Here is an 11,969-nt window from a genome sequence, read left to right on the forward strand (position 1 = left end):
CATCTGGAAACACACAATATTATATTATAGTCAGTATGATGAATGCAAAAAAATAGATAAAATGGTCAAGAAAAGTAGAGAAAATAAACTTGCATGCAAGACTCTATGGTCACTAAATATTTTTTCTCTCTTCATAAGTAAAAGAATAATATTTAAAAAAAAGGAAAATGATTTAGATAAAAAGAAAAAATACACTAAAATAATCTCATTTGAAATGCAGAAAACATTTTAAAATAAACAAATAATACTGCACACATATCACAAAATACAGTAGAAAGCGACCAGTTGAGTGTGTACCTCATGAAAGGGAGAGAAAATGGACTCCTCATTAAAATGTTGGGTTAAAATGAAGTGCTTGTAAAATCTCGCGATGACTCCTCCCCCTCCCCCACTTCAACCTACTTCTGGTTTTATGTCCGAGCAGAGGCAAGACTCGAGTTGCACGCTAAAGGTCAGCAATTTTCTTCCTTCCACGCTTGGAACACATTTCAAGCTTGAATTTGGGTTGAACTTCGGTCACGGCAGCGCCCTTCGGAGCACTTTTGGACGAACTTAATCGATTTGTCGCGTTGCTCAGCGAACGCCAATCGGTGGGGGTTGGGGGGAAGTCAAGTTAGCACCACCGAGGTCGTCAAGGTCCCGCTTATGGGCATCCGGTCATTTCAAAATAATATCGTAGGCTTTCCCACGTCCCTAAACTAACTTCCCGCACTTTCCTTGAGAAAGTCGTCGGAATTAAATTGCGAAACGAGTTGGAGTCATTTTGGTATTCTGGAGTCCAAAGGTTTGCGCTCTGTTGAGCTTGTCTGCCCAACTGTCATTTATCTCTCACCCCGCTGTCAAACATTAACAGACTCTTGTTTTGCATGCGCTCCGTTCAGCTTGACGAGCTGTCATGACCGAGCTGAGCGGGAAGGTCCAGAGCGTCCTGGGTCCGCTGGACCCGGACCAGCTGGGCCCAACCATGACCCACGAGCACCTGACCATGACCTTCGAATGCTGCTACGTCCCCCCGCCGCCGGAGAGCCGCCCGATGGCCGACGACCCCTTCCAGTCGCGCCACGCGCACTGGCTGAGGCAGAACCCGTACATGTGCCGCCAGAACCTGTTCCTGTGCCAGGAGACGGAGGCCGTGCGAGACGAGCTGCTGGCCTACAGGAAGGCGGGCGGGGGCAGCGTGGTGGAGAACACCACCACGGGCATCGACCGGGACCTGCCCACCCTCAGGACCCTGGCCAAAGACACCGGGGTCAACATCGTCGCGGGGGCCGGGTTCTACGTGGACGCCACGCACTCGGACGACACTCGCAAGATGAGTGTGGAGAAGGTGCCGGTGCAAAACGCACTTACAAGAAAATACGACTGACTGAGTTACACCACAAAAGTATACAGTACACAAATAATCGGGTGGTGGTGGTAGGGACCTTAGATATTGGGTTTAAAAATACAAAACGGAGGGGGAAAAATCCTCCAAAATGAGGGTAAATAAATATTGAGTATAAGAATACACTAGAATATAAAAGTATTACAGTATCACACATCAAAAGATACACAAAAAAAAAAAACATGGAAAAAAATGTTATGTAAAAAAATTTAGGAGAAAAAATATCCAAAAACATAGAAGGGAAAAAACCCTACAAAAATATATAAAAACAGAAAATATGTAAACCTTAGTAAAACCAGAAATTCCAGGAAAAAATACCCATTTGGACCAAAATATATATCTAAAAAAATTGAAAATGCATTAGAAAAAAAAATCACAAATACTTTAAAATAATTAAAAATCAATATAAAAAAATGGTATTTGGAAAAAATCAAGTATACAGAAAATGAAAAGAAATATGTATGAAAATAAAGGATAAAAATACAAACAAATAGCTTTCTCTACACAACAAAAAATACAAAATGTAACACAGCCATCCATCACATCTTTTTTCTTAGCCACTTATCCTCACAAGGGTCGCGGGAGTGCTGGAGCCTATCCCAGCTGTCAACGGGCAGGAGGCAGGGTACACCCTGAACTGGTTGCCAGCTAATCGCAGGGTACATCGAGACAAACGGCTGCACTCACAATCACACCTATGGGCAATTTAGAGTGTCCAATTAATGTCGCATGTTTTTGGGATGTGGGAGGAAACCAGAATGCCTGGAGGAAACCCACACAGGCACGGGGAGAACATGCAAACTTCACACAGGCGATCGAACGGGATCGAACCAGGGTCCTCAGAACTGTGAGGCCAACGCTTTACCAACTGATGCACAAAACAAAATAGAAACAGACACAAAAATATTTTGAAACTTGAAACTAGCCAAACTATACCCCCAAAAAATACAAATTTGAGAAGGCACTGCTGTTCATGAAAATACACCAATTTTGTCTCTTAACGCCTCTGTAGAATGATTCTCTTACATGGACTTCAATTTGATTTAAGAAACAAAAAATTAACCAGAAAATGCTCCTCTGACAGTTACTTCTAGTTGACCTAGTTTCGTACCTTCCTTGCCCATATTTGGCTAAGACCGCCCTTTTCATCTGACTGGATGCCTCTGCGTGGAAGGCCCACTCATTACTTCAGAAAGAAATTGTGGCACTGGCTTGAAAGCAGGAGTTCTGAAACACCATAAAGACATTTTCCCATCGCATTCCTAATTGGAGAATAAGTTTTTCATGTTGTTTTCATTTTTATGCACTTTAAAAAAAAAAAATCATTGTTATTTTCTTCTAGTTTCCAGAATGAGTCTTAATTTTGGCCGGTGCAATTGTCGTGAAAGGTCCGGATTGTTTTGGCCTTCTTTGTTCCACAAAACTCAAAGTTTGTCACGCCGACTTCGCCACACCTCGTTTGTGTTCCAGCGCCGGTGATCGATTTTTGTCCGGATCGTCAGTGGACGCCGCGTGCGCTTTGCCCGATAGTTTAGTGTCTGCCGTGAATCAATCCCGCTTTCCTTACCAGCTCACGGACGTGATAGTTGGCGAGGTCCTGCACGGCGCCGACGGCACGGGTATCCGCTGCGGCGTGATCGGCGAGATCGGCACCAGCTGGCCCATCACGGACAGCGAGCGTAAAGTGTTGCGGGCGACGGCGTACGCTCAGGCCCAGCTGGGCTGCCCCGTCATCATCCATCCCGGCCGCGACGCCGCCGCGCCGGCCGAGGTGGTCCGCGTCCTCCAGGAGGCGGGGGCCGACATCGGCAAGACGGTGATGTCGCACCTGGACAGGTGAGGAGCTGGAGCTTAGGTAGTGCTGCGCTAATGCTAGTGCCGTGCTAACAAAGCCGGGTAAAAACATCACTGAGACACGGCGGTAACACGCTAATGCAGCGCTAACAGGGCCGGACCGGTAAAAGTCACTTCCTCGGCAAGTATATTCCATCGGTCTCACTTTTACCTTTTCCGCTCGAGTGCCCCCTTGTGGCCATTAGAAAAAAATGCACAAATTAGCCGCATCACCGCATAAACCGCAGGGTTGAAATCGTGTGAAAAAAGTCGCAGGTTGTAGGCTGGAAATTACGGTACATTTTATTTTTCTTTTGTTAGTGGCTCCTGCCACCGTTTTTAAAAAATGATTATTATTTTTTTCAATATGGTGTCTTGTTGTGGCACCGCAGGACCATCTTCACGCACGGCGAACTGCTGGACTTCGCCGAACTGGGGACTTACATGGAGTACGACCTCTTCGGGGTGGAGATCCTCAACTACGTCTTCAGGCTGGACGTCGACATGCCCAGCGACAGCCAGAGAGTCGCCGCGTGAGTCCGGCACACCGCAGGACTTCATGCTAAATATACGTTAGCGTAATTCCAGGCCTACAGAGCGCACCTGGTTACAAGGCTCACCGAGTACATTTGTAAAGGAAATACCATTTGGTACACACATATGCCGCAGCTGTGTAAAAGCCACAGAAAAAGTTTAACGATAGCGTGGCGCTAACGCTAACAGGGCCGGTTAAAATAAAACTTACCGTTAAATAGCATTGAGACACGCCAGTAACACAGCACCAACACACTAGCACAGCGCTAACGTTAGCGCAGCTCTAACCGGGCCAGTAAAAGTCACTTCCTCTTCACATATATTCCGCCGGTCTCATTCTTACCTTTTACGCTCTAGTGCCCCCTTGTGGCTGTCTGAAAAATGCACAAATTAACCGCATCACCGCATAAACCGCAGGGTTGAACGCGTGTGAAAAAAGTTACGGCTTCTCGGCGGGAAATTGCGGGGCAGCACGGTGGAGCAGCTGGAAAGCGTTGGTCTCACAGTTCTGAGGACCCGGGTTTGATCCCAGTCCCGCCTGTGTGGAGTTTGCATGTTCTCCCCATGCCTGCGTGGGTTTTCTCCGGGTACTCCGATTTCCTCCCACATCCCCAAAACATGCGACAATAATTGGACACTCTAAATTGACCGTAGGTGTGATCGTTAATGCGGCTGTTTGTCTGCATGTGCCTTGCAATTGGCTGGCGACCAGTTCAGGGCGTACCCCGCCTCATGCCCGTTGACAGCTGGGATAGACTCCAGCACTCCCTGCCACCCTCGTGAGGATAAGCGGCGAAGAAAATGGATGGATGGATTATTAGTGGTCGTTTGAAAACTCCTTTATGATTATTGAGATATATATATGTGTGACTTTCGCCTGAAGATATACAACTCGATTCTTGAGACGTTTTTGTGGAAATATTTTAAATTCTTTTTAAATTTTTAATCTTGGAATTATGCAACATTTGAATCTGTTTTTTTTTCCCATTCTATACAGTTTATTTTATTGTAACTTTTTACTAACTTAACTTTAATAATTTACTTTTTTTCCCCACTTCTCTAATAAATGACTTAAAAACAAAACTATATCCTGGCAAGAGTGGGATTTTTTTTCCACAAAAACGTCTCACTTTATTCCCCCCAAAACTTAAATATTGGTTTTAATGTATACAGGCTGGAAGATCACAGTGTTGACAAACAAAAAAAATATACGATAACTCCTGTGATACAAATTAATGTCTGTAAGATTGTGATTTCGCAAACTTGTACATCTTTTTTTCCTGGGAAGAACATTCCGTTCTATTTTAGAGAAATGTATGATTTCTTTCCCTTTTGAAGTACAAAGCTGTATTCCCTAAGATGGCCTATTTTTTATTTTTATTTTTTGCAAATATATGACAAAGACTGTGCATTATAATCCCTTTGAGAGCTCCTTCCGTGGAAATAATGGCCAAGCGCTATCGATTTTGGATGATATCCGATCCGAGACGCTCGCGAAGGACTAAAGCGCTCCGTCGTTTTGTTTTGTTTTGTTTTTGTGTTGCCGCGTCCTTCCTCCTTCCTCCTTCCTCCTTCCTCCTCCTCCTCCTCCTCTTCTACGTTCAGGTTGGCCTTGCTGGTCCGCGAAGGCTACGAGGACAAGATCGTGATCGCCCACGACATCCACACCAAGGACCGCCTGAGCAAGTACGGCGGCCACGGCTACTCGCACATCCTTCGCAACATCGTGCCCAAGATGCTCAGGCGGGGCATCTCGCGGGCGCAGGTGGACAAAATCCTGGTGGAAAACCCCAAACGCTGGCTCACCTTCAAATGAAGTTTTATTTTTTTCCTTTAATAAAGCCGTAATGCTGTTTTTTTTTTTTTGTTTTTGCATTAAGAAAGCCGTAATTATGTTTTCTTTTCTTTTTTTTTAAACATCTCAGGATTGATGAGTCGACGGCTTAATGAATTCATTCCGGCCTTCAATCAATCACGCGGTGCAATTTTGTCTCGTAATCATGATGAAATGTGTCATCATAATATTAATACACAATTAAGTAGTCCACGGTGATTTATAAGATGGAAACATTAGGATTCAAAGGGCTATTTTTTGTATTGATTGGCTGGAAATAACAAGAGAGGGAGGTGATGCCCCCCCCCCTGGAACCCCACCCCCCCAAAAAAAACCCACTTTTGGGATATTGATACAAAAACACCAGTTAATGCAGCAGCATGGCAAAAAAAAAAAAAAATAGAAATTCAGCTTCATAGTAGTTTCATTGATTCTAAATCATATTGGCAATAAAGGATATGAAATATAATTATGTATTCAGTCTTGATTAAACCTAAAAATGGCACTGCAGTTAAGCTGTTGAACAAAGTAGTCATTTGTCATCTGTTATTCTACATATAAATTTGTACCAACACTTGGGTCATTCGCACATCTATGGCATTTTACATTTTGCTAACACGCCTTTGTTTGCTTTATCTGTGAGTTTTCCAGTCAACTTCAACTCTGATTTTTGCCTCTTATTTTTGGCCATCTGTAGTCACATTTGACGATGAAGTGTGATTGTACTTCTCCGGTACTCGCAAACCTCTTCTTTGCAGCTCAATTCCCATTAAATAAAAAAATGCATTTGATCTCCATAAATGTTCCGTTTCCGAATCATTTCATCGCACAGCTGTGGTCCACAGAGACGTGACTTTATTTCATATCGCGGTTACATACATTTAGCGGAATCGAGCCGTGCGCGAGCGCCGCGCCAACACCTTCCGACCCGTGTCGCGAAAGCACCCGGGCCGCTCATCAGTATGCCGCGCCCGCCCGCCAGCCGGCCGGCCAGCCGCCGCCGCGGTTTCGGACGAGTCGGCCCCTCGGCGGCGCGTCTGACGCGAGTGCCCGGTATGAAGGACGCGCTCTCCTCTCTCTCGTCTGGGAACGAGAGGTGGCAGGTGGCTTCGCAGGGTGACTTCACGCCGTGATCAATGGCCGCCGCGGTCGGGGCCAAACTTTTGATGAATCTTGCAGGAGGATTAAAACGGTAAATTATATATGATATCCCTATCAGGGAGGAAGGGGGTGGGGGGTGTTGACAGCGGGTGGATCGATGGTGTGTCACCGCTGGGTCAAGGACATGTTGCTGCCGTGTGCCCACCAAGCGCTTGACCAACTGTCATTTTGGACGAGGAAAATCACATTTTGATTTCAAGATGGCAGCTTCATGGGGTCGTGCGTCACTTCAGATTGCTTAAAAAATCCAATCTTGGTTCCCGACAAAACCAGATTGAGACTGACGATGCACGTTTGCTTTGATTTGCTTTGTCTTCAAGCTCTAATTGTTTTTTTTTTTTCGTTAAGTCATCCAAAAGATTTCACACATGACATCACTCTCTTCTCTTATTGGTCGCAAGAATGTAAACGCAAAGCTTTGGCATGTGCATGAAAAAGCGGGAAAATCCCTTCAAGGCGATCTTTGTTTTTCAGTTTTTGTGATTTTTTGTTTAGTTTTCAAACGATCCTTCGCTCACTAAAAACTCACCTATTAGCTGTTTTGGCGGCCATTGTTGTGGCATTTTGGTGGCAAGAACTGTGTTGAAGTTGGCGGAGGAGCTTTAATACATAGGCCTGAACGTTGTCTAACAGAAAAGTAGTGCTTTGGCACCATCTTGAGGCATCTGTCGAGATATGTCAAGCTTTTTGAGGGTGGGTGTCAGTTACTATCCATCCATCCCTTTTCTTTTGCCGCTTATCCTCACGGGGGTCGCGGGGAGTGCTGGAGCCTATCCCAGCTGTCAACGGGCAGGAGGCGGGGTACACCCTGAACTGGTTGCCAGCCAATCGCAGGGCACATCGAGACAAAAAGCCGCACTCACAATGTTTTTGGGATGTGGGAGGAAACCGGAGTGCCCGGAGAAAACGCAAGCAGGCACCGGGAGAACATGCAAACTCCACACAGGCGGGGACAGGATCAAACCTGGGTCGTCAGAACTGTGAGGCCAACGCTTTCCCAGCTGACTCACGATGCCGCCTCAAATCAAATATCTGTTGCTTAAAGGATTATACCACCAAAATCCTACCGATTTTTACCAGCTCAACTGATGCGTAAAGTGCGAGAGCGCGCACAGGACAAGGAAAGAAACGGCAAGACTTTGCGCTTCTACTCTTGGAGTTTTTTTGTGTACTTGGGGTGACGGTTCCAAAAACCCTCAACACAACCACTTGTTCATCTGTTTGTGTTGAGCAACAGCAAATACTGATTGACTTTGGTTCTGTTTCACGTCGCAGTCGCGCTCGGCCGAACTCTGTGGTGCCCGCACACGTACTAGTGTTTGGATTTCAAAATAGCGTTTGCGCTAACACAACCGAACACTGGAGACTTCTCTTTACGCTCGCAAGGGACAAAAAAAGCTTAATGTAGCTTAACGTCACAAAGCGACAATCGATCATCGCCTGAAATTTTGCGGACATCTCTACTTACGAGAGTCACTGATGGGGTCGTGGTACACACGCCACCCTTTGGTGCGGACAGCGTGGGATCGATTCCCGCTCAGTGATGGTGGTCGATATCTGCCCTGTGACTGACTGGCGACCAGTTCAGCGTGTAGTCCGCCTTTCGGCCGAAGCTAGCTGGGACGGGCTCCAGCTTTCCCGCGGCTCCTGTGAGGATAAGCGGCTTGGATAATGAAATGACACCTCTCCTTATGCCCACATCAACTACCGACGATATTAGAACGGTCGCTGCAATTTTATGGATTTTAGGGACGATAACGCGTTTTTGTCACTTTCGACGATTGTCTCATTGTCCGCGCTCGACGCTGATGAAATTTATATTCTGCGGTCACTAATAAATTTTTAGTTATGCATTTTTTTTTGTTTGTTCTTTTCGCTGCGCTACTCTCGAACGGGGAGCAGGAAGCTAACTTCACATGCCGCACGTTATTCCTTTGTCTTCACTCATAATGATTTTGTCATTGCGAGAGGCCAAAATTGAACTCGGGATTCAAATTCAGTTAGCTGCGTCGCCCGTACATGAAAGATGTAAACGACTTCATCGGAATTGCACGCTGCTATTAAGCCTGTGCCTGCGTTACTTAATTACGCGTGGAAACCGATATCTCATCTCTTTAGCCATTCAAACAAGATACCACAAGATGGCGCCTCAGCAATCTTTTCATAGTAGACATCTTGGCTTGAGAACAGAACAGCAAATAGTTGAGTTTTTTTTTCTTTTGATTCACAAATAATGGAAATGATTTGAAAATAAACTTTTCAAGTAATTTTACTGACGCGTATGCCGTTTTTAACAACTTCATAGTTTAGCGTTCAACCAAACAGGCCCAATTGAACAGATTAAGTATATCAGTGAGTAAAATGAAAGATCATATTATAATTTCTTTCAATTTTGGTTTGTTTGTTTTCGCGTGAGCTTTCCCGATCGTAAATGTAATGCTTTGTCGCGAGAAAACTTTCTCAACAGGACGGAACTGCGCCCTTTGATTTATTCGGGCCGCCTTGTTCACACAGGCCCAAATAAACTCAAGTGGGATTAAGACGGATCCACGGGTGGTGCGGGTGCGGTGCACCTGCAAATACGTTCCCGAGAGTGCGAAAATTGTGACGAATGAGGTTTAACGCACATGTACTGTGTATGGCGTGTCATATTATACGGCAGCAGCTATATTACAACGTGGCGTCGCTCGGCAGTCCATCCAGTTAGACACCATTCGGACCACACGTCAACAAATACGTTACATCCTCGTCTTCTCGCTTTACGCGCGCCTGCGAAGACGCTTTCACGACGACCTCGGCGGGCTCGTTTGGCGAACGCGAAACACCGTCTCTACTAATCCAACGGGTGATGGGAGCGTGCGAGGGAGGAAGCGAGCAAGGAGGGAACACGAGATGCCCGGTGTGGTTTTGTTTGGGAGTTGCGGGCGGGGGGGAGGGGGGGGGGGCGTTGTTTGTTTTTCAGTCGGCGTACAGCATGAAGCCCGAGAAGGTGCTGTACTTGTTGTTGTTGCCGCCGTGCGCCTTGCCGCCGTCCAGCTTGATGTAGATCTCGTCGCCGGGCTCCAGGTGCAACACCACGCTGTTGCTTGCGTAGTCGTAATTCTGGTCGGCGTCCTGCGCGATGGCGCTGGCTCGAACCTGGTTGGGGGGGGGGGGGCAAGGGCAGTTTGTTAGGTACACCTGCGCTGTCCGGTGACAGGGCAAAAGGAAAAAAAAGAGAACTAAAATAAATGGTCACATAACTAAAGTTAATCTTAAATACTTAAAATTTGATCAAATAATTAATATTGATTATTGCACTGGTGTAGAAGTGCATTGGATCAACTTTTTCAAATATTTTGGAGGAGGAGAATATTAGGTACAACTCCTATCTTGAGCTCCAAGCTTCACTTATGGTAGCTACTTATAATACACATATTTAATATTGTGGCCGTCCAACTGAATGTCTTTTTTTTTGGCATTTATAACATTTTACATGAAAAAAAAATGCTTACAGAATTCTTAAGTATAATAGTGATTATATTTCAAGATCTTTCATTTATTTTAGAGATACTGTTCATTTTTGGGACAATGTGCATGTTTATTTTGTGTATGACAGGTGTAAATTTAACCACGACCGGTCGTCCGGTGACCGGCTCCGGCTGTCGACGTGCCCTTGGGCAAGACACTGAACCCCCGTATTGCTCCTGGCAGTGCCGAGCATGGCATCAACTGCCCACAGGAAAGCACTGAATAAATATACAGTATTCACTGAAGATATTGTACGTATTTAGACATCAAGTTCTATATTGCACCCAAGTTATTGTGACTTATGACAATTACAACAATATTCTCTGATATTGGAGCTCGTGAGATTGCGCAAGTGTACTTAATAAAGCCTTTGAGTGGAGTGTCAAGTTTGCCAATAGTGTCATGGAAACGCTCTAATTGGTCGCAGTACACGTCCCAAATATTGAAACACGAGAGCGTGAACGGTTCGGTGGAGTTTGCGGGCTTGTAGTAAGCGCGTCTCTGGTGTATTTCATCTCTTTAATTATGCAAATGGTTTTAGGCGAACGCCTGCGTCAAAGTGTCCAAACGGAGCCCCCCCACCCCCACCCCCACCCCCACCCCAACCCGCAAAAGCACGGCGGTGTCATTTGAAAGATCGGGCCCACCTGGTTGTTCTTGCACAGGTCGGCCCACATGCTGGTGCCGTCGCCGCCTCGCATCAGCACGTGGTACGTGAAGTAGTAGATCCCCGGTATGGAGCAGGTGAACTTCCCGGTGGCGGGGTCGTAGTGGTTGCCCAGGTTGGTGACCACGTCGTCGAACTTGAGCACCTCGTATCCCTCGTGCTGCTTCTTGAGTCCTGCATAGAAGGCGATCTTTGGCACCGTGTTGTAGGTGGCCGCGCTGATGGCTCCCGTGGGTCCGCTGGCCCCCGGCGGACCCGGAGGACCGGGCGCCCCCCGCTCCCCGGGCGGGCCGACGGGTCCGGGCGGGCCGGGCTCGCCCGCGGGGCCCCTGGGACCCGTCCTCCCCGAGCGTCCGGGCTCCCCTTGCGGACCCTGGATGAAGGTGGGCAGCGACTGCACCAGCCGGTTGTCTTTGACCGGCTCACCGGCCGCCTTCGCCGGCGCCGTGGCGGCGGCGGTCCCGTGGGGGTCGCACACCATTTGGCAGGCACCGAGCATCTCGTAGCGGGCGGGGGTTCCGGCGGAGTTGACCATGGCCGGGATGAGCACCACCAGAACCAGGACCAGCGCCACGCCGCACACGCCGGTCGCGATCATGTGCGCCCTGCGAAGCGGCTGAGTCCGGCTGCGAGCCTGGTGGTCTTCCAGCCTGCTTGCGAGCGGTGCCTGAGTCGCTGGGGCGGGGGGAGAAGAAGCGCGGGCGAGGCGTGCTTCGGGAAACTTTTACGATTGCCCCTTGGGCGCGCGCGTGCAGGGGGAGCGTCCGCAGCTTTTTACGCGCTGCTGCTGCATCGGTCCGAATGGCGCATCTCCTCCCCCACCTCAATAATAATAATAATAATAACGGGGGTGAGGGGTTGGGGGGTAGCGGGGGGGGGGTGGGGGGGGGGCAAAAGTGGTGTATGAGAGGATTCGATCTACTCAACATAGGTTACTTCGCTTGTTTCTGCCCACTGACGTGCACACGGAGAGAATTCAAATGTTTAGTTGTTGTCTTTTCTTGGTGATGGATGGGAGCTGAGAATATACGCTTTTCTTCAATCAC

At 47.4% G+C, this 11,969-nt stretch overlaps 2 protein-coding genes across 2 annotated transcripts; one reads left to right on the top strand and one right to left on the bottom strand.

The window, feature by feature from the left end:
• The first annotated feature begins 364 nt into the window (after positions 1-364).
• Positions 365-6,377, top strand: pter (phosphotriesterase related). The gene is made up of 5 exons (XM_061839874.1): positions 365-451; positions 882-1,327; positions 2,955-3,220; positions 3,610-3,750; positions 5,357-6,377. The coding sequence occupies exons 2-5, from the start codon at positions 896-898 to the stop codon at positions 5,565-5,567; spliced, it is 1,050 nt and encodes a 349-aa protein (XP_061695858.1). The 5' UTR covers positions 365-451; positions 882-895; the 3' UTR covers positions 5,568-6,377.
• A 3,327-nt stretch (positions 6,378-9,704) lies between these two features.
• c1ql3b (complement component 1, q subcomponent-like 3b) lies at positions 9,705-11,521 on the bottom strand. Its single transcript, XM_061839398.1, has 2 exons — positions 10,904-11,521; positions 9,705-9,884 (listed from the first exon to the last, which is right to left on the bottom strand). The coding sequence occupies exons 1-2, from the start codon at positions 11,519-11,521 to the stop codon at positions 9,705-9,707; spliced, it is 798 nt and encodes a 265-aa protein (XP_061695382.1).
• Between the last annotated feature and the right edge of the window lie 448 nt (positions 11,522-11,969).

This window comes from Syngnathoides biaculeatus, chromosome 13 (genome assembly GCF_019802595.1).
Source record: "Syngnathoides biaculeatus isolate LvHL_M chromosome 13, ASM1980259v1, whole genome shotgun sequence".
NCBI classification, from domain to species: Eukaryota; Metazoa; Chordata; class Actinopteri; order Syngnathiformes; family Syngnathidae; genus Syngnathoides; species Syngnathoides biaculeatus.

Coding starts and splice junctions, on each gene's coding strand:
- pter (XM_061839874.1), top strand. CDS start 896: ATGACCGAGCTGAGCGGGAAGGTCCAGAGCGTCCTGGGTCCGCTGGAC. Junction 3,221..3,609: donor GTGATGTCGCACCTGGACAG/GTGAGGAGCTGG, acceptor GTGGCACCGCAG/GACCATCTTCACGCACGGCG. Junction 3,751..5,356: donor GACAGCCAGAGAGTCGCCGC/GTGAGTCCGGCA, acceptor TTCTACGTTCAG/GTTGGCCTTGCTGGTCCGCG.
- c1ql3b (XM_061839398.1), bottom strand. CDS start 11,521: ATGATCGCGACCGGCGTGTGCGGCGTGGCGCTGGTCCTGGTTCTGGTG. Junction 9,885..10,903: donor ACCTGTGCAAGAACAACCAG/GTGGGCCCGATC, acceptor CCCCCCAACCAG/GTTCGAGCCAGCGCCATCGC.